The sequence below is a fragment of the Salmo trutta genome, chromosome 24 (genome assembly GCF_901001165.1).
Source record: "Salmo trutta chromosome 24, fSalTru1.1, whole genome shotgun sequence".
In the NCBI taxonomy this organism is placed as follows: Eukaryota; Metazoa; Chordata; class Actinopteri; order Salmoniformes; family Salmonidae; genus Salmo; species Salmo trutta.
This window is the reverse complement of record NC_042980.1, coordinates 48763698-48790002: the sequence shown is the minus strand read 5'-3', so window position 1 is coordinate 48790002 and position 26305 is coordinate 48763698. Positions and strand designations below refer to the sequence as shown.

The following is a 26305-nucleotide window of genomic DNA, read 5'->3' as shown; positions in this document are numbered from 1 at the left end:
ACAGGCCGGGAAACATCCACCACTTTCCTCTGTTTGTCCTTCTTCTGACATACACACATTATTCCATAGATCAGAGCAGTAAAACATTAGTCTCTGTACAGGACTACACCACAACACACCCATTTCTCCTGGTACCGTCTGTTCCAGATGTAACTCTACTCTAAATCCGCTGCCTATGTTGAAATGCATGAACGTTGTAGTCTAATGCATTTTCGGCCTAGTGATAAACGTCTTGTTTTGCTGCCTTGGCCATTTTTTCCGTTTCCAAACGTGTATATTTCACCGCTGTAGAAATGTAGGCTAATCACGGTGGCCTGCTGTAGCTCCATGTCAGCGAATAGGCTAATGAGCAATCCGTTACAATACACTACAATTCAACATCACATCGATTTAACAGATGAGAGTCCCCTGATTTCCAAACTAACGGAATTATAAACAACGTTTTGCAAATGCTAAAAATAAATATATATATAGCTCGTAAATCAAAGTGGGTTTCAGGAGAGACAGAATGAAAGCGGCTACTTACGGTCACAAATCCACAAGGTTTTCCTCTGTATCCAACAAACTGCTACAGTTGATCGGCACATGCAATATTGTGATTTTCAGTTGTTGTCCGTGTTCAGGATTGAACGGTTTTCACCGGTGTTACCGACTTCATAGCTTCGTAATATAACTCTGACACCGATTCCTTCCAGCTCCATTCTGTGAAAAGCAGCCAGGCGCGCGCCGCAGATGGGAGGCGCGTTCCCGAATTCCTGTTTCCTGTCCAGAGGAGACCGAGCCTGCAATCCCTCCCTTAGTGCTGCTGCAATCCCTCAATGCTGCAATCCCTTAGTGCTGCTGCAATCCCTCCCTTAGTGCTGCTGCAATCCCTCAATGCTGCAATCCCTTAGTGCTGCTGCAATCCCTCCCTTAGTGCTGCTGCAATCCCTCAATGCTGCAATCCCTTAGTGCTGCTGCAATCCCTCCCTTAGTGCTGCTGCAATCCCTCAATTCTGCAATCCCTTAGTGCTGCTGCAATCCCTCAGTGCTGCTGCAATCCCTTAGTGCTGCTGCAATCCCTCCCTTAGTGCTGCTGCAATCCCTCAATGCTGCAATCCCTTAGTGCTGCTGCAATCCCTCAGTGCTGCTGCAATCCCTCCCTCAGTGCTGCTGCAATCCCTCCCTTAGTGCTGCTGCAATCCCTCAATGCTGCAATCCCTTAGTGCTGCTGCAATCCCTCAGTGCTGCTGCAATCCCTCCCTCAGTGCTGCTGCAATCGCTCAGTGCTGCTGCAATCCCTCCCTTAGTGCTGCTGCAATCCCTCAGTGCTGCTGCAATCCCTCCCTTAGTGCTGCTGCAATCCCTCAGTGCTGCTGCAATCCCTCCCTTAGTGCTGCTGCAATCCCTCAGTGCTGCTGCAATCCCTCCCTTAGTGCTGCTGCAATCCCTCAGTGCTGCTACAATCCCTCAGTGCTGCTGCAATCCCTCAGTGCTGCAATCCCTCAGTGCTGCTGCAATCCCTCAGTGCTGCAATCCCTCAGTGCTGCTGCAATCCCTCAGTGCTGCTACAATCCCTCAGTGCTGCTGCAATCCCTTCAGATAGTCATTCATACAAATAACAGTGATTTATATACGTATGTCTTCATACAAGGGTTTCTTACCTGCGTATGCCTATATTGTACAGACAGGTCTCACTCAGGATTATCTATGTCTGGGAATGGGGAAATACTCCTAATATGGTCGATAATATTACCACTAAAGAAATATAATCTCTTGGTGGTTCCTCTTCAAAGTCCTGTAATGTGAGACTGTTGAGTATGTATACAGAGACTGTTAAAAATGGCCTCTTAGACGCTGATCTTGGGTCAGTTTAGCATTTTCCCCACTAATAGTTAAAGATAGGAAATGGGGGGATGGCAAGCTGATCCTAGAACTGTCACTAGGACGAACTTCACCCTGGAGCAAGAAGGGGGTCACAGTGTGGGGGGTCACAGTGTGGGGGGGTCACAGTGTGGGGGGTCACAGTGTGGGAGGGGGTCACAGTGTGGGGAGGGGGGTCACAGTGTGGGGGGGTCACAGTGTGGGGGGGTCACAGTGTGGGGGGTCACAGTGGGGGGGGTCACAGTGTGGGAGGGTCACAGTGTGGGAGGGGGTCACAGTGTGGGGAGGGGGGTCACAGTGTGGGGGGGGTCACAGTGTGGGGGGGTCACAGTGTGTGGGGGGGTCACAGTGTGGGGGGGTCACAGTGTGTGGGGGGGTCACAGTGTGGGGAGGGAGGTCACAGTGTGGGGGGGTCACAGTGTGGGGAGGGGGGTCACAGTGTGGGGGGGGGTCACAGTGTGTGGGGGGGGCACAGTGTGGGGGGTCACAGTGTGTGGGGGGGTCACAGTGTGGGGGGGTCACAGTGTGAGAGGGTCACAGTGTGGGGGGTCACAGTGTGGGAGGGGGTCACAGTGTGGGGGGTCACAGTGTGGGGGGGTCACAGTGTGTGGGGGGGTCACAGTGTGGGGGGGTCACAGTGGGGGAGGGGGTCACAGTGTGGGGGGGTCACAGTGTGGGGGGGTCACAGTGTGTGGGGGGTCACAGTGTGGGGGGGGTCACAGTGTGGGGAGGGGGGTCACAGTGTGGGGGGGTCACAGTGTGGGGGGGTCACAGTGTGTGGGGGGGTCACAGTGTGGGGGGGTCACAGTGTGGGGGGGGTCACAGTGTGTGGGGGGGGTCACAGTGTGGGGGGGTCACAGTGTGGGAGGGTCACAGTGTGGGGGGTCACAGTGTGGGAGGGGGTCACAGTGTGTGGGGGGGTCACAGTGTGGGGGGGGGGTCACAGTGTGGGGGGTCACAGTGTGGGGGGGTCACAGTGTGTGGGGGGGTCACAGTGTGGGGGGGTCACAGTGTGGGAGGGGGTCACAGTGTGGGGGGGTCACAGTGTGTGGGAGGTCACAGTGTGGGAGGGGGGTCACAGTGTGGGGGGGTCACAGTGTGTGGGGGGTCACAGTGTGGGGGGGTCACAGTGTGTGGTGGGGTCACAGTGTGTGGGGGGGTCACAGTGTGTGGGGGGGTCACAGTGTGGGGGGGTCACAGTGTGGGGGGGTCACAGTGTGGGGGGGGTCACAGTGTGGGGGGTCACAGTGTGGGGGGGTCACAGTGGGGGGTCACAGTGTGTGGGGGGGTCACAGTGTGGGGGGGTCACAGTGTGGGGGGGTCACAGTGTGGGGGGTCACAGTGTGGGGGGGTCACAGTGGGGGGGTCACAGTGTGTGGGGGGGTCACAGTGTGGGGGTGTCACAGTGTGGGGGGGTCACAGTGTAGGGGGGGTCACAGTGTGGGGGTGTCACAGTGTGGGGGGGTCACAGTGTAGGGGGGGTCACAGTGTGGGGGGGTCAGAGTGTGTGGGGGGGTCACAGTGTGGGGGGGTCACAGTGTGGGGGGGTCACAGTGTGTGGGGGGGTCACAGTGTGGGGGGGGTCACAGTGTGGGGGGTCACAGTGATTGTTCCTCCAGACCTGAAGACTAACCACATAAAACAGGTCAAGGTAAATTATTCATCTTAGCCCAGGGCCTGAGCTCAGACCACTGGATATGATTTTATTTATTTATTTATTTATTTATTTATCCGTTATTTTACCAGGTAAGTTGACTGAGAACACGTTCTCATTTACAGCAACGACCTGGGGAACAGTTACAGAGGAGAGGATGGGGGGATGAATGAGCCAATTGGATGTATATCTAGCTAGCACAGGAGGCTGCTGAGGGGAGGACGGCTCACGATAACGGCTGGAACGGAGCGAATGTTTTTTTATGTATTATATTTTTTATATAATTTTTTTTCTTCTGTATTTTCTCCCCAATTTCGATCTTGTCTCATCGCTGCAACTCCCCAACGGGCTCGGGAGAGGCGAAGGTCAAAATCATGTGTCCTCCAAAAACATGACCCGCCAAACCGCGCTTCTTAACACCCGCCAGCTTAACCCGGAAGCCAGCCGCACCAATGTGTCGGAGGAAACACCGTTCAACTGACCACCGAGGTCAGCCTGCAGGAGCCCGGCCCGCCACAAGGAGTCGCTAGAGCGCGATGAGCCAAGTAAAGCCCTGCCCTCCCAATCAAACCCTCCCCTAACCCGGACGACACAGGGCCGAACCCTCCCCTAACCCGGACGACACCGGGCCGAACCCTCCCCTAACCCGGACGACACCGGGCCGAACCCTCCCCTAACCCGGACGACACCGGGCCGAACCCTCCCCTAACCCGGACGACACCGGGCCAAACCCTCCCCTAACCCGGACGACACTGGGCCGAACCCTCCCCTAACCCAGACGACACCGGGCCTAACCCTCCCCTAACCCGGACGACACCGGGCCGAACCCTCCCCTAACCCGGACGACACCGGGCCGAACCCTCCCCTAACCCAGACGATGCTGGGCTAAACCCTCCCCTAACCCGGACGACACCGGGCCGAACCCTCCCCTAACCCGGACGACACCGGGCCGAACCCTCCCCTAACCCAGACGATGCTGGGCTAAACCCTCCCCTAACCCGGACGACGCCGGGCCAAACCCTCCCCTAACCCGGACGACACCGGGCCGAACCCTCCCCTAACCATGACGACACCGGGCCGAACCCTCCCCTAACCCGGACGACACCGGGCCGAACCCTCCCCTAACCCAGACGACACAGGGCCGAACCCTCCCCTAACCTGGACGACACCAGGCCGAACCCTCCCCTAACCCGGACGACACTGGGCCAATTGTTTGCCGCCCCTATGGGACTCCCGATCATGGCCGGTTATGATACAGCCCGGGATCAAACCCGGGTCTGTAGTGACGCCTCTAGCACTGCAATGCAGTGCCTTAGACCGCCACTCGCCACTGGAAAGGCCTTGTTTTATATATTTGATACCATTCCACTCGTTTTACATTTCAGTCATTTAGCAGACGCTCTGAGCTACAGTTACTGCATTCATCTAAAGATAGCTAGGTGGAACAACCACATATCACAGTAAGTGGTATTATTTAAAATACTCATTCAAGAGTGGGTGTCTGTGTGCTTTGTAGTAGGGTTTCAAATGTTTTCGAAAGATGTTACCATGTGAAAATACATCTGACACTGTTCTGTGGAACCACCACCACATTGTGGTTGAAAACACCCAACTTCCTCTCTCTGTCTCTGTCTCTGTCTCTGTCTCTGTCTCTGTCTCTGTCTCTCTCTCTGTCTCTCTCTCTGTCTCTCTCTCTGTCTCTGTCTCTCTCTCTCTCTCTCTCTCTGTCTCTCTCTCTCTGTCTCTCTCTCTCTCTCTCTCTCTCTCTGTCTCTCTCTCTCTCTCTCTCTCTCTCTCTCTCTCTGTCTCTGTCTCTGTCTCTCTCTCTCTCTCTGTCTCTCTCTCTCTGTGTGTCTCTCTGTCTCTCTCTCTCTCTGTCTCTCTGTCTCTCTCTCTCTCTGTCTCTCTCTCTCTGTGTGTCGCTCTCTCTCTCTCTGTCTCTCTCTCTCTCTGTCTCTCTCTCTCTCTCTCTCTCTCTCTCTGTCTGTCTGTTAGCTGCAACATCTCTCTCCTAACCCAAACCCATCTATCTCAGATCCGGCTATGACGCCAATTTCACCCAAGAAGAGAGGGAGGAGAAGAGGGAGAAAGAAGAGGGAGAAGAGAGGGAGAAGAGCGGGAGGAGAAGAGAGGGAGGAGAAGAGGGAGGAGGAGAGGGAGAAGAGAGGGAGGAGAAGAGAGGGAGGAGAAGAGGGAGAAGAGGGGGAAGAAAAGAGGGAGAAGAAGAGAAGGGAGAAGAGAGCATGGTGAAGACAAAGGGAGGAGAGGGTAAAGAGAGGGAGGAGAAGAGAGGAAGTAGTGACTCACAAATATGGCAGGAGTGACTCACAAATATGGAAGGAGTGACTCACAAATATGGAAGGAGTGACTCACAATGCAGACAGACACCCATAAAGTGCAAAAACACAGTGGAATAAAAAAAAAAAAACAATTTCCTACCTGATCTGTAACCGAGGAAAACTTGTACAAATTCTAAAGAAATACTTAGCAGTATATTGGCCTGGTTGGCAGTATTTGGGTTTGTAAATAATATAATATTATAACTGGACAAGTATGTAAAATGTAATCCGTAACAGAAAACGCAATCTATGAATGCATAGACATATTTACCTTATTCACAGTAGTGAATGCATACATTTTATAAATTTTCTCTCTGTACTGATCCCCCGTGGGAATCGAACCCACAACCCTGGCGTTGCAAATGCCATGCTCTACCAACTGAGCCACACGGAACCATATCAAGGTGTACCTGTCAAAGGGCCCTCTATTCCCTATATAGTGCACTACTACTATGAGTTCTGGTTTTAACAAAAAAGTGCACTATATACACCCACTGGGCACAGACTTCAATTCAACATCTATTCCACGTTGGTTCAACGTAATTTAAATGATGTAGAAACTACGTTGATTCTAAGTTAGGGCGGCAGGGTAGCCTAGTGGTTAGAGTGTTGGATTAATAACCGAAAGGTTGCAAGTTTGAATCCCTGAGCTGACAAGGTACAACTCTGTCGTTCTGCTTCTGAACAAGGCAGTTAACCCACTGTTCCTAGGCTGTCAATGTAAAATAAGAATTTATTCTTAACTGACTTGCCTTGTTTAATTAAGGTAAAAAATAAAAAAAACAGTGGGTAGGCAACAGGGTACCATATGAGACACAATGTAAGTCTAGTAGTCTGTGGATACATATTGTTATTTACCACAGTTATGTGTGGGTGTGGTGTTTTCACCCGTCTGCTCGGGGTGAAAACTGTGTCCTCGTTAGCATCAAGGTGAATCAGAAACGTTCTACCTTCCATCTCCTCTTTACTCTCCTCTGCTATCACTTCAGGGATTAAGAAGACATGATGGAGGGTAATTTCTGGATGACAACGATCCTCCTGTCCTTCTGTCTTTCGGGTCATCTGTTTACTGAACTCTCCCAACGTCCCAACTGCAAAGGTGAGATTCAGATATGCTTCGACGTCTGCGTTACTTGCTGTTTGTGGTTTTAGGCTGAGTTTCTGTATACACACACACGTTGCTACATCTGCTGATGTAAAAAAATAAAAAGGGTCTCTATGAATCCATTTGATAGAAATTTGATGGATATCTGTTTCAGAGTAGTCTTTTTCTGAAGATAACATAATTTATTCGTTATGTAAGTCCATTCTGCATGATGATCTTTAATCTATTATGAAAACTGCTGTAAAATACTTTGGATTTATTCTGTCAGTTGTCGTAAAAAAAATAATTAAATTAAATAAAATGTTGATATGAAAAGATTTTCAACAGATTGAATGCATATTAATATATATATTAATTAAATATATATTAATTAAATATATTAATGCATATAGTTGTAGTTTATTGCTACTTGTATTTCAAGATACATGTTCCAAAGAAAATAAATGGCGAGTGTTTTGACCACTATATATATATATATATATATATATATACACACATTCTTCACATTTGTGTTTTTACATAATTTTTTTACATTTTATTTCACCTTTAGAAATGATTGCTTATGGGTATGTCCGTGTAAAATAATACTGTTCACAGATGTTGAATTCATGGATGTTAGACGTGTATTAAAATGGATTTCGTTGCCAAACGCTATGCTTCCATTTGTTTAGCTGGAGTGGAATGTTTATATCCTGTATATGTTTTGTGTTAGTCTCACTTTGGTATTTAAAAATGATCGAGAACTGGAAGTCCCTCTTGATAAGAGCATCTGCTAAATGACAAAAAATGTCTAATTAGTAACATTTTACATTCAGATAGATATAATGCTGTATTTATACATTTAAAATATATATATGTTGATGTCACGTATGTATCATTTGTACAAATCTTTATTAAACATGTAGTTATCTGTTCCATTTGACTGTGTAAAATCAGTACTACTGATTTCTCTGAGAGTGAGGTGGATATATATATAATATATATATATATTATAGCGTTTTGCAACAAAACATGATTGTTTTTCTTTCTGAAATGAAACCATAAAGTGGTAGATTTTAAACGCATACATGTCTGTTATTGAACAACCCCATGCTATGATTAGGTTGTGAGAAAACTTCATCGATCTCTTTCATTTATTTGTGTTTATTTAAGCTTTATTTTAACAGGGATGACATATTGAGACCGAGGTCTCTTTTTAAAAATTCGCCCTGTATTATGCAATATCAATTGTGCCCCTCAGTTTTACCGTTGTAATATGATACAAAGCGACTCTGTGTGCTTTAGGATCATGCGGACTCCTCTGAGCAGTCTGGTAGGCTGGCTGGAGTGTTCAGCCGGACAGACTGTCTGGTTGCAAAGCTTCTGGTAGGCTGGCTGGAGTGTTCAGCCGGACAGACCGTCTGGTTGCAAAGCTTCTGGTAGGCTGGCTGGAGTGTTCAGCCGGCTGGATATAGGGCAGCATGCTGACAGACCGTCTGGTTGCAAAGCTTCTGGAAGGCTGGCTGGAGTGTTCAGCCGGACAGATCGTCTGGTTGCAAAGCTTCTGGTAGGCTGGCTGGCTAAACGATTGAAGATTGTTATATTGACGTTTTTTTTCACTATATCAATGTAACGTTATTGATCTATCGGTTTCCCTAGCGAATTCCCTCCTTTTCACACTACAACAGTAATAAACAGCTCTAACATTATAGACTTCACTGTCGTGGTGCAGAGTAGAGGTCTGGGCGGACCGATGTCTTCATCCCGCTGCAGCCGCTGGCTTTCTGTCCGAATCCCACCCGCTATCGCAAGAACTGGTCCAAAGCCAACCGCAGTCCAGCAAAAACTGGTCCCAAAACCCAACCGCAGTCCCGCAAGAACTGGTCCCAAAGCCAACCGCGGTCCCACAAGAACTGGTCCAAAACCCAACCGCAGTCCCACAAGAACTGGTCCAAAACCCAACCGCAGTCCCGCAAGAACTGGTCCCAAAACCCAACGGCAGTCCCACAAGAACTGGTCCAAAACCCAACCGCAGTCCCACAAGAACTGGTCCCAAAACCCAACCGCAGTCCCGCAAGAACTGGTCCAAACCCAACCGCAGTCCCGCAAGAACTGGTCCAAACCCAACCGCAGTCCCGCAAGAACTGGTCCAAACCCAACCGCAGTCCCGCAAGAACTGGTCCAAAACCAACCGCAGTCCCGCAAGAACTGGTCCCAAACCCAACCGCAGTCCCGCAAGAACTGGTCCCAAAACCCAACCGCAGTCCCACAAGAACTGGTCCCAAACCCAACCGCAGTCCCGCAAGAACTGGTCCCAAAACCCAACCGCAGTCCCACAAGTACTGGTCCCAAACCCAACCGCAGTCCCGCAAGAACTGGTCCCAAACCCAACCGCAGTCCCACAAGAACTGGTCCCAAACCCAACCGCAGTCGCGCAAGAACTGGTCCCAAAACCCAACCGCAGTCCCACAAGAACTGGTCCCAAACCCAACCGCAGTCCCACAAGAACTGGTCCCAAACCCAACCGCAGTCCCGCAAGAACTGGTCCCAAAACCCAACCGCAGTCTCACAAGAACTGGTCCCAAACCCAACCGCAGTCCCGCAAGAACTGGTCCCAAAACCCAACCGCAGTCCAGCAAGAACTGGTCCCAAAACCAACCGCAGTCCCGCAAGAACTGGTCCCAAAACCCAACCGCAGTCCCACAAGAACTGGTCCCAAAACCAACCGCAGTCCCGCAAGAACTGGTCCCAAAACCCAACCGCAGTCCCACAAGAACTGGTCCCAAAACCCAACCGCGGTCCCGCAAGAACTGGTCCCAAAACCAACCGCAGTCCCACAAGAACTGGTCCAAACCCAACCGCAGTCCCGCAAGAACTGGTCCCAAACCCAACTGCAGTCCAGCAAGAACTGGTCCCAAACCCAACCGCAGTCCCGCAATGTTATTTTAGGCGTGTGTGACGCAGCTCACTTGCTAGCCACCGAGGTAAAGTTGGTCTTATATTCGGACATTCAACAGACATTTGCCAAAAGCCATTTACAAATGTAAAAATCAATAACTAATTCACCGTTTGTCACAGAAACATCAAACTAGGTATGATTTATTCTATAAATGTCTAGCATACTTTTACAACCTTCGCTTTGAGTAGAAATTCCAGTTTTGATTTGATAGAAATACATAAAATCTCAAATATTGTGTTTAAAGATGAAGAAATCAATAACTAATTCAGTGATAGTCACAGAAAAAAGTGAAAATATGCATTTATTTGCAATATCTTTAAAGAAATGTTCATTTTAAGTGCAATTTGTTCTATATTAAATTAGACAATGTTTACATAACGTTGTACAATGTTTACCATCTTAAATTGTATGAAAAATCAATGTTTACCATCTTAAATTGTATGAAAAATCTATCGCTTGTATTTTTAGAGCAACAGTTCCACATTTTAAAGTAGTTACAAGGCCCAACAGTCATTTCTGTGTCTCTAATTTAACAGCAGAGAGGCCCCTTACAATCATTTTCTATTTTTGGCTTTATTGAAGTCCTTCTTTGTCATCCCCAGACAAGCTGAATGCTACCATCTCCTGGGGTAATAGAATCAACTGTTCAACGCTTACAGCCAAATGTTTAATACCCCGGGTATTCCCACAACACATTCGGGAAAGTCTCTAGATTCAGTGGTCACTTTATTAGGTACAAACCCCTATGCATCTGGAGCAGCGTGAATTCAAAACAACTGATGAAGCTGTGAAAGGAGATTGACTGTTTACAAGTTTTTTTAAGTCCAGTTGGAGTTTATTACAGTCAGTACAAGCTGAGTGTTGGAATTATTTTTTTAAAAACAGTTTTGAAACTTTTCTGAGTTACAAAAAAGACCATCACAGACTGTGCTGTCATTTTACACATTCTAAAGTTCAAACAAACAGTTACAGAATACCTGAATACCTGAATACCTGAATACCTGAATAGCTGAATACCAGAATACCTGAATACCTGAATACCTGAATACCTGAATACCAGAATACCAGAATACCTGAATACCTGAATACCTGAATACCTGAATACCTGAATACTTCTCTGCATGCTTTGGTGTCTATCAAACCAAGACCACAGGACTTGGTGTATGGAGGAGCAATTTATTCTCGTTATTAACAGGGTGGCGAACCTAATAAAGTGGCAACCGAGTGTAGATATCACAAACAACTCCTTTTGAGCAGTGTCTGTCTGTTATACGTTTGATCAATGGGTATAATGGTAAATCTGATTCCCGAGGTCCTCATAGGCTCACTTGGATATATAGAGTTGGGAGGTAAAGGAAAAACAATATGAAACTAGGACATTAAAAACACTGGTAGAATTATTTCATCCACATCCATTCACATAAAAAAAGTATTTTTAAATACAAATACCCTTCTAAGACCACTGTCTTTCTGGACGTTTTAAAAGGTCTTTCTGCAAGGAATGTGAATTGAAAGGGATTCGGTAATACCTGTGTAGTTTCTCCACTGGTATAATGGGTATAATGTTTTGTAGTTGCACACCTCCCTGCTGAATTATGTAGAGCTGATTTGGCCCAGTTGAGATTTTCTTTTCATGATTTGTTGTTGAATTTATGTATTTTTCTTCCACATAGGCTTTGTGCAGTTTAAGAGAGAAGGAGAGCAAATAGCATACGGACGGCCTGGTTTGTAATGGTTAGTGATATAGCATAGGGACGGCCTGGTTGTAATGGTTAGTGATATAGCATAGGGACGGCCTGGTTGTAATGGTTAGTGATATAGCATAGGGACGGCCTGGTTGTAATGGTTAGTGATATAGCATAGGGACGGCCTGGTTGTAATGGTTAGTGATATAGCATAGGGACGGCCTGGTTGTAATGGTTAGTGATATAGCATACGGACGGCCTGCTTGAAGTCCTAGTTTGTAATGGTTAGTGACAGTAGATTGCAGAGGGATTCACGTACAGTTCAGAGACAAATTATAATGTATATATTTATCCCAAAAACCAAACATGTACCGTCTACTTCTTCTATTAGTGTTTTATTTTGTTATCCACCCTCTGGTATCTTTCAATACTCATGCAAATAAAAATAAATAAAAAAATATATATATATATACACAACCATTCAAATTTTGGGGTCACTTAGAAATGTCCTTGTTTTTGAAAGAAAAGCAAAAAAAATGTGTCTATTAAAATAACATCAAATTGATCAGAAATACAGTGTAGACATTGTTGATGTTGTAAATGACTATTGTAGCTGGAAACTGCAGATTATTTTTAATGGAATATCTACATAGGCGTACAGAGGCCCATTATCAGCAACCATCACTCCTGTGGTCCAATGGCACGTCGTTGTGTTAGCTAATCCAAGTTGATCATTTTAAAAGGCTAATTGATCATTAGAAAAGCCTTTTGCAATTATGTTAGCACAGCTGAAAACTGTTGTCCTGATTAAAGAAGCAATAAAACTGGCCTTTAGACTAGTTGAGTATCTGGAGCATCAGCACTTGTGGATTCGATTACAGGCTCAAAATGGCCAGAAACAAATACTTTTTTCTGAAACTCGTCAGTCTATTCTTGTTCTGAGAAATGAAGGCTATTCCATGCGAGAAATTGCCAAGAAACTGAAGATATTGTACAACACTGCGTACTACTCCCTTCACAGAACAGCGCATACTGTCTCCAACCAGAATAGAAAGAGTGGTAGTCCCTGGTGCACAAATGAGCAAGAGGACAAGTACATTAGAGTGTCTAGTTTGAGAAACAGACGCCTCACAAGTCCTCAACTGGCAGCTTCATTAAATAGTTCCTGCAAAAAACACCAGTCTCAACGTCAACAGTGAAGAGGACGACTCCGGGATGCTGGCCTTCTAGGCAGAGTTACAAAGAAATACCCAAATCTTCTGTTTTTGTTAAAAAGCTGACAGATGGGCCTGGAGAAATGTAACCACTTTGAGATTAATAGACAGAGCTATAGATGTAAGGACTGACCGTCCATGAGATCAACATCATTGTTTTGACCATGTTTTGAAGCTATACGCTGTTTGTTTACATTTACAATGTTTACAAAACATTGGAGTAAAACAAGCTTTTATGTTGGGCTCTCATGGAGTGTGACAGTTAAACTAAAGATCATAAGGCTTTTATACGTTATATTCTTCAACAATCAATGGATATATATATATATATATATATATATATATATTTATATATATATATAATTTATGAGTCCAGAAATGGATGTAGCAACTACAGCCCCTTTAAGTCTATCAGAAGTGTTCAACTTTGAGCATGTGTCTATTACGTCTGTAGATTTTTTTTATTATATCAGTATGAATTAGATTGATCAATAAAAGCCCCACTTTTATTCCATAGCCTTGGATCCACACTGTGCAGCTGTTGCAAGAGCACCATTTTTCACTGGCTGTCCACCGGTTTCAAAAACAATGATTGATAGGCAGCTTAATAAACTTCTTGAATTCAACCATTTTTGGGTTTAAATACACATTTAGATTTGTGAACAGCCGTATCCACGACAACCACAATCCGTAAGACGTAAATAGCTAAATGAGAGAGCAGCAGTGTGATTCACATCAACGCGCGCGATGTAGATATCAATAATAAGTGATATCCGTATCGCCCGTAGACTACAATCACTGCTGTCATCCTTTACCTCCAAGCGTTTATTCAAATTGGAAAAATCTTTGGATGCCGACAGCAGTCTCACCATTGGAAGACACAGCTTGGACTGTAGCCCACAAAAACCTATTCCAGCTCTTTTCCCCGCGATCCATCAAACACATTTGGTGTGTCATCATAGTGGTCTCTGATTGGTGGTCATCATTAGGTGAGTCATCATAGTGGTCTCTGATTGGTGGTCATCATTAGGTGAGTCATCATAGTGGTCTCTGATTGGTGGTCATCATTTGGTGAGTCATCATAGTGGTCTCTGATTGGTGGTCATCATTAGGTGAGTCATCATAGTGGTCTCTGATTGGTGGTCATCATTAGGTGAGTCATCATAGTGGTCTCTGATTGGTGGTCATCATTTGGTGAGTCATCATAGTGGTCTCTGATTGGTGGTCATCATTAGGTGAGTCATCATAGTGGTCTCTGATTGGTGGTCATCATTAGGTGAGTCATCATAGTGGTCTCTGATTGGTGGTCATCATTTGGTGAGTCATCATAGTGGTCTCAGACTCGCTCAGGTGGAACAAACGTAAATTTGCGCCTTTTTTCAATGTTGATTTGAATGTCATTGAGAAAACAGAGAAGTGTCAAATATTTTTTTTGGGGGGGGGGGAAATTATTTCTGAATTTAACAGTAATCCTCAAAGTAATCATCTACTTTTTCAAAAGTTTCTGTAATCTGATTACAATATTGATGCTGGTAATTTAACAGATTACAGTTGCCATTTTTTGTAATCCCTTACTCCCCAACCCTGCTAAAGGGGGTATACTTCTCAATGCCATTGGATGAATCCCGGAACATATTCCAGTCTGTCCTAGCGAAACAGTCCTGTAGCGTAGCATCCACGTCGTCGGACCACTTCTGTATTGAGGCGAGTCACTGGTACTTCCTGGTTTGAGTTTTTGCTTGTTAGCAGGAATCAGGAGGGTAGAATGACGGTCAGAGTTGCCAAACGGAGGGAGAGCTTTGTACGTGTCTGTTACGCTCGTCGATGGAAGGATCGGACCGAGGTGCAGCGTGGTAGGCGTACATTTTACATTTATTAAATTAACACCAAAAACAAAACAAATACAAACGAAAACCAAACGTTCAGTAGGGCTACACAGCACAGTACTAAAAACAAGATCTCACAAACTAAAGGTGGAAAAAAGGCTGCCTAAGTATGATCCCCAATCAGAGACAACGATAGACAGCTGCCTCTGATTGAGAACCATACCCGTCCAACAAAGAAATAGAAAACATAGAGAATAAAAGGGATCTCTAAGGTCAGGGCGTAACAGTGTCTCTGTGTGGGGAGTAAAGGTGGTCTGGAGTATCCGCAAAAATTCACGTCACCTCTGTCATAGACTGGTCTCCCCCTGTCTGCCTGACCTCAACACCATCACAGACTGGTCTCCCCCTGACCTCAACACCATCACAGACTGGTCTCCCCCTGACCTCAGCACCATCACAGACTGGTCTCCCCCTGACCTCAACACCATCACAGACTGGTCTCCCCCTGACCTCAACACCATCACAGACTGGTCTCCCCCTGACCTCAACACCATCACAGACTGGTCTCCCCCTGACCTCAGCACCATCACAGACTGGTCTCCCCCTGACCTCAACACCATCACAGACTGGTCTCCCCCTGACCTCAGCACCATCACAGACTGGTCTCCCCCTGACCTCAACACCATCACAGACTGGTCTCCCCCTGACCTCAACACCATCACAGACTGGTCTCCCCCTGACCTCAACACCATCACAGACTGGTCTCCCCCTGGCCTCAACACCATCACAGACTGGTCTCCCCCTGACCTCAGCACCATCACAGACTGGTCTCCCCCTGACCTCAACACCATCACAGACTGGTCTCCCCCTGACCTCAGCACCATCACAGACTGGTCTCCCCCTGACCTCAACACCATCACAGACTGGTCTCCCCCTGACCTCAACACCATCACAGACTGGTCTCCCCCTGACCTCAGCACCATCACAGACTGGTCTCCCCCTGACCTCAACACCATCACAGACTGGTCTCCCCCTGACCTCAGCACCATCACAGACTGGTCTCCCCCTGACCTCAACACCATCACAGACTGGTCTCCCCCTGACCTCAACACCATCACAGACTGGTCTCCCCCTGACCTCAGCACCATCACAGACTGGTCTCCCCCTGACCTCAGCACCATCACAGACTGGTCTCCCCCTGACCTCAGCACCATCACAGACTGGTCTCCCCCTGACCTCAACACCATCACAGACTGGTCTCCCCCTGACCTCAACACCATCACAGACTGGTCTCCCCCTGACCTCAACACCATCACAGACTGGTCTCCCCCTGACCTCAACACCATCACAGACTGGTCTCCCCCTGACCTCAACACCATCACAGACTGGTCTCCCCCTGGCCTCAGCACCATCACAGACTGGTCTCCCCCTGACCTCAGCACCATCACAGACTGGTCTCCCCCTGACCTCAACACCATCACAGACTGGTCTCCCCCTGTCTACCTGACCTCAGCACCATCACAGACTGGTCTCCCCCTGACCTCAACACCATCACAGACTGGTCTCCCCCTGACCTCAACACCATCACAGACTGGTCTCCCCCTGACCTCAACACCATCACAGACTGGTCTTCCCCTGACCTCAACACCATCACAGACTGGTCTCCCCCTGACCTCAACACCATCACAGACTGGTCTCCCCCTGACCTCAACACCATCACAGACTGGTCTCCCCCTGGCCTCAACACCATCACAGACTGGTCTCCCCCTGACCTCAGCACCATCACAGACTGGTCTCCCCCTGACCTCAACACCATCACAGACTGGTCTCCCCCTGTCTACCTGACCTCAGCACCATCACAGACTGGTCTCCCCCTGACCTCAACACCATCCCAGACTGGTCTCCCCCTGACCTCAACACCATCACAGACTGGTCTCCCCCTGACCTCAACACCATCATAGACTGGTCTCCCCCTGACCTCAGCACCATCACAGACTGGTCTCCCCCTGACCTCAACACCATCCCAGACTGGTCTCCCCCTGACCTCAGCACCATCACAGACTGGTCTCCCCCTGACCTCAACACCTCTGCTGAGACCCCGGTCACCATCTGATCCTCCTAAAATGACGCATCACAAAAAATTACCTTGGTGTACATTTTTATACATTATATTATCCAAGAATAGAATAAACGGTTTAATAATTGAAATGACCATTATTCCCTGATCCCAGACTGTAGCTTTAAACTGCTGTCCTGTAGGTCTACCCATCAATTCAAGATGGCTACTTTGGTATCATTCACTGATATTGTTAATATAGGCCTACTGCAGAAATCACCTGAGCACCATAGACTGGTCTTCCCTGGCTGTCTGACCCTGCTGGTCGTCCTGTCCCCAATCTGATCCTGCTCAGACATGATGAGCAAAGTGTTGTGAAACAGACTACTTCAGGATTATATTTTCTTTTGTTGTTCCAGAGATTATTTGAAAAACTGTCTTCTTTCTGCTTTGTATGTGTTAACCTAAATATTGTATTAAAAAAAAGCACGTCTTTTTTATCGCATGATTCCCAGAATTCACTGCTTCAACTTCAGTAGCCTACCCTCTCCTAGTTGGGAGTGAGAGTTCCTAGTGTGCCTAGTGAGTGTGTTCCCATTGAAATAGAGTATGCTGCCTGTATGGGTGGAGCAGTTAACTTGAATATGAAATTTACTTCAATATGATTAGACTGTACTTTTACTACAGTGTCTGTAAATAAATATTGATAATAGAAAGAAGAGGAGGGCGCCCAACTAACGTGAGTCGAAGTGCAATCAAATTTTTTTTTTTTTAAATCATAATTGAAAAGGAAGAAAGGCACGACGCACAGAGGTTAGACTACGATGGTGAGCGAGTGTTGCTCCAAAGGGTACTACTTTGGTTGTTAGAAGTGGGAGGGACTTACATTATTTTTGATAAAAATTTTCCAGTCGGATAAACACTCCGAACAACCTACCGACCAATCGGAGGCGTCCACATGGCCCTAAAGCACACCATTGCCTCGTTTGATAAAATGGGGGGGGGGTAATCAATAAATATCGGGTAATAAATATTGATGACCCATTTATTTTGTCTCTGCCTGCAAATCGCCTCCTAAAAAGGTAGGATATATTTACATTTTAGTCATTTAGCAGACACCCTTATCCAGAGCGACTTACAGTAGTGAATGCATACATTTCATACATTATTTTTCTGTGCTGGCCCCCCGTGGGAATCGAACCCACAACCCTGGTGTTGCAAACACCATGCTCTACCAATATATCCTACCAATATATCCTACCAATATATCCTACCTATATATTCTACCAATATATCCTACCTATATATCCTACCTATATATCCTATAGGACTATGCAAAACGAAGCAAGCTACGCTGTCATCATTCTCGCTGCTTCCAGTTCAGTAGCCATGCATGCGAGATCAGATGTGCGTGTGAAATACAGTAGAAATACAGTAGAAATAGAGTAGAAATACAGTAGAAATAGAGTAGAAATACAGTAGAAATAGAGTAGAAATAGAGTAGAAATAGAGTAGACTGTAGCCTATGTGTAAATGAGCGGAGAAGCACGGGGCAGTTATCTTTCCAAGGAAATGTACTTCCTAAATAGGCCTATGATTAGACTATAGTTTACTACATTACCTAGTAATAGGCCTAAATATTGATCACCCATATTTCTCTGTCTGAAAATCTTCCCTCTCCTTAAAGAGGTAGAAGACTCTCCGAACTCTGCTCTCTTCAAACTACATCTAACTTATTGGCTGTAACGGCTGTCTTTGGAGAGAGTGGACCAAGGCGCAGCGTGGGTAGTGCTCATCATGAATTTATTAAAAGATCGAACACTTTAAACACAAAAAGCAAGAAACCGACAGCCAAACAGTTCTGTCAGGTGCAAAACACTAAACAGAAAATATTACCCACAAAACCCCAACGGAAAAACAGGCACTTATGTGTGACTCCCAATCAGCAACAACACTCTACAGCTGTGCCTGATTGGAAGCCACACGGCCAAAATCAATGAAACAGACAACATAGAAAAATGCACATAGAACGCCCACCCAATGTAACACCCTGGCCTAACCAAAATAAAGAACAAAAACCCCTCTCTATGGCCGGGCGTTACATTGGCTGATAAAGGGAGAATCTCTGGTAATTTAACCTATTTTTTATTAAGTTATTTATGGATTTGCCCTTTTAAACAGCTGCATATTATCAAGATGTCAAAGTGTCACCAACAAAAAAGGTAAACAATAGGTCTATAGCAAATGCAGAATATGGCATTCATTTATCACCTGTAAACAGCCCTCTTCAGTTGTGCTCAAAGCCATTCCATGAGCGCAGCATGTATTTTTCAACTTGAATCAATGAGCCCAATCAGCCGTCCATAACAACACAATCATAAACAACAGAGTAGGACTGGCTGATAAGTCCTTCGTTTGGGGGTCATGCTCAGGTAAAACAATTTGGCTAATCTATACTTCCATATTTCAAAGTCCTATTCTTAAAGATCAAGGGGTATAACATGTATTGGAATGACTGGAATTCTGATAGACTTTGGTTTTTAATGTGAAGATATCATTTAATCATATTTATTGTATGTAGTAGAAAACGATGGGTTAGTAGAAGCCTACACAACCAACCCATAAAGTAAAATTGAACATCCATATATGGCCAGCTAAGTAAACGTTAACAATGATTTATCCTGCAATAGATGTCGTTCCATTTGTAACATACATCATTTTACCAAGGATTCTAGAATCTTAGCTTTGAAATGTGGTGCTATTGGTTAAGATTCCCGACCTGATGGAGTAGCAGCACCGGCTTATTACTGAGATCACTACTATCCCTGACCTGATGGAGTGGCAGCACCGGCGTATTACTGAGATCACTACTATCCCCGACCTGATGGAGTGGCAGCACCGGCTTATTACTGAGATCACTACTATCCCCGACCTGATGGAGTGGCAGCACCGGCTTATTACTGAGATCACTACTATCCCCGACCTGATGGAGTGGCAGCACTGGCTTATTACTGAGATCACTACTATCCCTGACCTGATGGAGTGGCAGCACCGGCTTATTACTGAGATCACTACTATCCCCGACCTGATGGAGTGGCAGCACCGGTTTATTACTGAGATCACTACTATCCCCGACCTGATGGAGTGGCAGCACCGGCTTATTACTGAGATCACTACTATCCCCGACCTGATGGAGTGGCAGCACCGGCTTATTACTGAGATCACTACTATCCCCGACCTGATGGAGTGGCAGCACCGGCTTATTATAAAGATCACTACTATCCCTGACCTGATGGAGTGGCAGCACCGGCTTATTACTGAGATCACTACTATCCCCGACCTGATGGAGTGGCAGCACCGGCTTATTACTGAGATCACTACTATCCCCGACCTGATGGAGTGGCAGCACCGGCTTATTACTGAGATCACTACTATCCCGACCTGATGGAGTGGCAGCACCGGCTTATTACTGAGATCACTACTATCCCCGACCTGATGGAGTGGCAGCACCGGCTTATTACTGAGATCACTACTATCCCCGACCTGATGGAGTGGCAGCACCGGTTTATTTCTATCCTTTTGGAATATTTCCAGATAACAATGTTACATTTCATAACTTCTTTAAACAATAAAAGCAAATTTACCAACATTTCTGAATATGGATATATAGCGTTTAGGAATGAAACTCTTCAGATCACTATAGAGATAGATAAAAATGTATTCTGATATTTAATGTTGCAGTCACAGATGGGTTCAATTTATCTTCACAATCAAACCACATCGGTTCAGAGATCTACTCTTTAAACCACTTCCTGACTGAGAAAACAGGATGGAGTGAGGTATGATGTAAACAACGGCTGCAGAGTGGCGTGTGACACACTAGTACTGTAGATTGTTCTCTACAGACACTCTGTTTACCCGACAGTGAGGGGAAAAAAGTATTTGATCCCCTGTTGATTTTGTACGTTTGCCCACTGACAAAGAAATGATCAGTCTATAATTTTAATGGTAGGTTTATTTGAACAGTGAGAGACAAAAACAAAAATCCAGAAAAACGCATGTCAAAAATGTTATAAATTGATTTGCATTTTAAATGAGGGAAATAAGTATTTGACCCCCTCTCAATCAGAAAGATTTCTGGCTCCCAGGTGTCTTTTATACAGGTAACGAGCTGAGATTAGGAGCACACTCTTAAAGGGAGTGCTCCTAATCTCAGCTTGTTACCTGTATAAAAGACACCTGTCCACATAAGCAATCAATCAATCAGATTCCAAACTCTCCACCATGGCCAAGACCAAAGAGCTCTCCAAGGATGTCAGGGACAAGATTGTAGACCTACACAAGGCTGGAATGGGCTACAAGACCATCGCCAAGCAGCTTGGTGAGAAGGTGACAACAGTTGGTGCGATTATTCGCAAATGGAAGAAACACAAAAGAACTGTCAATCTCCCTCGGCCTGGGGCTCCATGTAAGATCTCACCTCGTGGAGTTGCAATGATCATGAGAACGGTGAGGAATCAGCCCAGAACTACACGGGAGGATCTTGTCAATGATCTCAAGGCAGCTGGGACCATAGTCACCAAGAAAACAATTGGTAACACACTACGCCGTAAAGGACTGAAATCCTGCAGCGCCCGCAAGGTCCCCCTGCTCAAGAATACATATACAGGCCCGTCTGAAGTTTGCCAATGAACATCTGAATGATTCAGAGGACAACTGGTGAAAGTGTTGTGGTCAGATGAGACCAAAATGGAGCTCTTTGGCATCAACCTAATTCGCCGTGTTTGGAGGAGGAGGAATGCTGCCTATGACCCCAAGAACACCATCTCCACCGTCAAACATGGAGGTGGAAACATTATGCTTGGGGGTGTTTTTCTGCTAAGGGGACAGGACAACTTGGACGGGGACATGTACCGTCAAATCTTGGGTGAGAACCTCCTTCCCTCAGCCAGGGCATTGAAAATGGGTCGTGGATGGGCATTCCAGCATGACAATGAACCAAAACACACGGCCAAGGCAACAAAGGAGTGGCTCAAGAAGAAGCACATTAAGGTCCTGGGGTGGCCTAGCCAGTCTCCAGACCTTAATCCCATAGAAAATCTGTGGAGGGAGCTGAAGGTTCGAGTTGCCAAACGTCAGCCTCGAAACCTTAATGACTTGGAGAAGATCTGCAAAGAGGAGTGGGACAAAATCCCTCCTGAGTGGCCAACTACAAGAAACATCTGACCTCTGTGATTGCCAACAAGGGTTTTGCCACCAAGTACTAAGTCATGTTTTGCAGAGGGGTCAAATACTTATTTCCCTCATTAAAATGCAAATCAATTTATAACATTTTTGACATGCGTTTTTCTGGATTTTTTTGTTGTTATTCTGTCTCTCACTGTTCGAATAAACCTACCATTAAAATTATAGACTGATAATTTCTTTGTCAGTGGGCAAACGTACAAAATCAGTTACCCCTAGAAGCTTATCCTGGGTCAGTCCCCCCCAAAATTATTTTTTATTAAGGTTAGAATCTGAGGAGGGGGAACTACGTTTTACGTTTTAGTCATTTAGCAGACGCTCTTATCCAGAGCGACTTACAGTAGTCCCAGATCTGTGCTTGCTCTAAAAGCTAGATGCTAGTCGGGCGGGCGGGAGCAGGCAACAATCAGTTGAAAAGCATGCATTTGGTTTTGCTAGCGTTTAAGAGCAGTTGGAGGCCACGGAAGGAGTGTTGTATGGCATTGAAGCTCGTGTGGAGGTTTGTTAGCACAGTGTCCAAAGAAGGGCCAGAGGTATACAGAATGGTGTCGTCTGCGTAGACGTGGATCAGGGAATCACCTGCAGCAAGAGCGACATCGTTGATATATACAGAGAAAAGAGTCGGCCCGAGAATTTAACCCTGTCTTACCCCCCCATAGAGACTGCCAGAGGTCCGGACAACAGGCCCATCCGATTTTACACATTGAACTCCGTTTGCGAAGTAATTGGTGAACCAGGCGAAAAGTTAAAAGTTCCTAACCCACCAAACTAGCATCCTGTCCAGGGGGGGTTGCCTTACTACAGAAACAGGTTCCTACCCTCTAACATGTCGTACTTACTAAACCCTCCTGTTTCCCCATACAGACAGACCTCTGTCCGTCCAGCGTGTATCTCTCCACAGCAGAGTGTCCATCTCCTGCCCCAACATGACAGGAGAAGATATGAGATTCCACCTCTCTTGGAACGAGACCCTCGTTCACACCACAGTGCTCAAGATTAACCAGAATCACACCAGAAACAACCAATCAGACACCTGGGTCCAGTTCTACCTAGCTGAACAGAACCAGAACCACAACCTACCCAACCGCTATGTGTTCACGGTCAATGGATCAGGAATGTATACCTGTAGAGCGGAGAAGCTGTGGTCACCTCCTTATAAAGAGCACTATGTTCACACTGTACTGATTGCAGGTAAGTGACTGAATACAAAGCAATTGCACTGCACAAATGAACTGACCTGGTCCCAGATCTATAACAGAACCATACTATCCTAGCCTGGTCCCAGATCTATAACAGAACCATACTATCCTAGCCTGGTCCCAGATCTATAACAGAACCATACTATCTTAGCCTGGTCCCAGATCTATAACAGAACCATACTATCCTAGCCTGGTCCCAGATCTATAACAGAACCATACTATCCTAGCCTGGTCCCAGATCTATATCAGAACCATACTATCCTAGCCTGGTCCCAGATCTATAACAGAACCATACTATCCTAGCCTGGTCCCAGATCTATAACAGAACCATACTATCCTAGCCTGGTCCCAGATCGTAGTTCTAATTACTGGCTTCTTGTGTGTTCTGATTGGTTCCCAGAGAAGCAGTGTCTGAAACCCCACTATCCGCTAGCCAATCAGAGTTGTGGGGAGGATCCTAAACCCCTCCTTCTGTGTGTGTTATTGGTTGGATGTGTGGCGCTACTCTTCTACAGCACCATCATCACCTTCGTCGCCGTCCTCACCTGGGTAGGTAGATCCTGCACAATGACAGAGACTGCGTTCCAAATTGCAGCCTTTGGTTGGCCACGTTACTGCACCCTGCACTTTAAGGAACTACAATGGAAAACAGTCAGTGTTTTCCTGGACACAATTTAAAATGTATTGTCTGGATTGGGCTTCTTTTCAACCGTCAAATAAAATCACTCAATCAATAAGGTTCCATTTGGGACGCAGACAGACTGACAGACGGACAGACAGACAGACAGACAGACAGACGGACGGACGGACAGACAGACGGACAGATGGACAGACGGACAGGGACATGACAGACGGACAGACGGACAGACGGACAGACGGACAGACGGACAGACGGACAGGGACATGACAGACGGACAGACGGACAGACGGACAGACGGACAGACGGACAGACGGACAGGGACATGACAGACAGACAGACAGACTGACAGGGACATGACAGACAGACAGACAGACAGACAGACAGACAGACAGACGGACAGACAGACAGACAGGGACATGACAGACAGACTGACAGACTGACAGCAACATGACAGACAGACTGACAGCAACATGACAGACAGACTGACAGGGACATGACAGACAGACAGACAGACTGACAGCAACATGACAGACAGACTGACAGCAACATGACAGACAGACTGACAGACGGACAGACAGACTGACAGGGACATGACAGACAGACAGACAGACAGACAGACAGACAGACAGGGACATGACAGACAGACAGACAGACTGACAGCAACATGACAGACAGACTGACAGACTGACAGACGGACAGACAGACAGACAGACAGACAGACAGACAGACAGACAGACAGACAGACAGACAGACAGACAGACAGACAGGGACATGACAGACAGACTGACAGACTGACAGCAACATGACAGACAGACTGACAGCAACATGACAGACAGACTGACAGGGACATGACAGACAGACTGACAGCAACATGACAGACAGACTGACAGCAACATGACAGACAGACTGACAGACGGACAGACAGACTGACAGGGACATGACAGACAGACAGACAGACAGACTGACAGGGACATGACAGACAGACAGACAGACAGACTGACAGCAACATGACAGACAGACAGACTGACAGCAACATGACAGACAGACTGACAGACGGACAGACAGACTGACAGGGACATGACAGACAGACAGACAGACAGACAGACAGACAGACTGACAGACAGACTGACAGCAACATGACTGACAGACTGACAGCAACATGACTGACAGACTGACAGAAACATGACAGACAGACTGACAGACGGACAGCAACATGACAGTCAGACTGACAGCAACGTGTCAGACAGACTGTCAGGGACATGACAGACAGACTGACAGACGGACAGCAACATGACAGACAGACTGACAGCAACATGACAGACAGACTGATAGACTGACAGACAGACTGACAGACTGACAGCAACATGACTAACAGACAGACAGCAACATGACTGACAGACTGACAGAAACATGACAGACAGACTGACAGACTGACAGCAACATGACAGACAGACTGACAGCAACATGACAGACAGACTGACAGCGACGTGTCAGACAGACTGACAGACAGACAGACACACAGACTGACAGACTGACAGGGACATGACAGACAGACTGACAGCAACATGACTGACAGACTGACAGCAACATGACTGACAGACTGACAGGGACATGACAGACAGACTGACAGACTGACAGCAACATGACTGACAGACTGACAGAAACATGACAGACAGACTGACAGACGGACAGCAACATGACAGACAGACTGACAGCAATGTGTCAGACAGACTGTCAGGGACATGACAGACAGACTGACAGACGGACAGCAACATGACAGACAGACTGACAGCAACATGACAGACAGACTGATAGACTGACAGACAGACTGACAGACTGACAGCAACATGACTAACAGACAGACAGCAACATGACTGACAGACTGACAGGGACATGACAGACAGACTGACAGAAACATGACAGACAGACTGACAGACGGACAGCAACATGACAGACAGACTGACAGCAACGTGTCAGACAGACTGACAGGGACATGACAGACAGACTGACAGATGGACAGCAACATGACAGACAGACTGACAGCAACATGACAGACAGACTGACAGCAACATGACAGACAGACTGACAGAAACATGACAGACAGACTGACAGCAACATGACAGACAGACTGACAGACTGACAGACTGACAGCAACATGACAGACAGACTGACAGCAACATGACAGACAGACTGACAGCGACATGACAGACAGACTGACAGGGACATGACAGACAGACTGACAGGGACATGACAGACAGACTGACAGGGACATGACAGACAGACTGACAGCGACGTGTCAGACAGACTGACAGACTGACAGCAACATGACAGACAGACTGACAGCAACATGACAGACAGACTGACAGCGACGTGTCAGACAGACTGACAGCGACATGACAGACAGACTGACAAACTGACAGACTGACAGGGACATGACAGACAGACTGACAGCAACATGACAGACAGACTGACAGCTGCACTGATATTTTACACTTACAATGCCGTACATCCCAACATCATGTATAGATGCCACTGTATTCTA

The 26305-nt window shown here is 46.6% G+C and overlaps 2 protein-coding genes across 4 annotated transcripts in view; one reads left to right on the top strand and one right to left on the bottom strand.

Annotated features, from left to right (window-relative positions):
* The window catches only part of LOC115161444 (ras-associated and pleckstrin homology domains-containing protein 1), a gene marked incomplete in the record, with an annotated part of 120381 nt that extends 119657 nt beyond the window's left edge, over positions 1-724 (bottom strand). Inside the window, 1 exon segment of the mRNA XM_029712436.1 lies at positions 527-724.
* A 5984-nt stretch (positions 725-6708) lies between these two features.
* LOC115161442 (T-cell-specific surface glycoprotein CD28) overlaps positions 6709-26305 on the top strand; it is a 38900-nt gene continuing 19303 nt past the window's right edge. Inside the window, exons 1-3 of one of the 3 annotated variants that reach the window (XM_029712434.1) lie at positions 6709-6955; positions 22789-23115; positions 23524-23672. In XM_029712434.1, the coding sequence (XP_029568294.1) occupies positions 6859-6955; positions 22789-23115; positions 23524-23672 (573 nt within the window). In that variant the 5' untranslated portion in view covers positions 6709-6858. The remainder of the gene's footprint in view (positions 6956-22788; positions 23116-23523; positions 23673-26305) is intronic. The other 2 variants (XM_029712432.1, XM_029712431.1) reach the window with 2 other exon arrangements.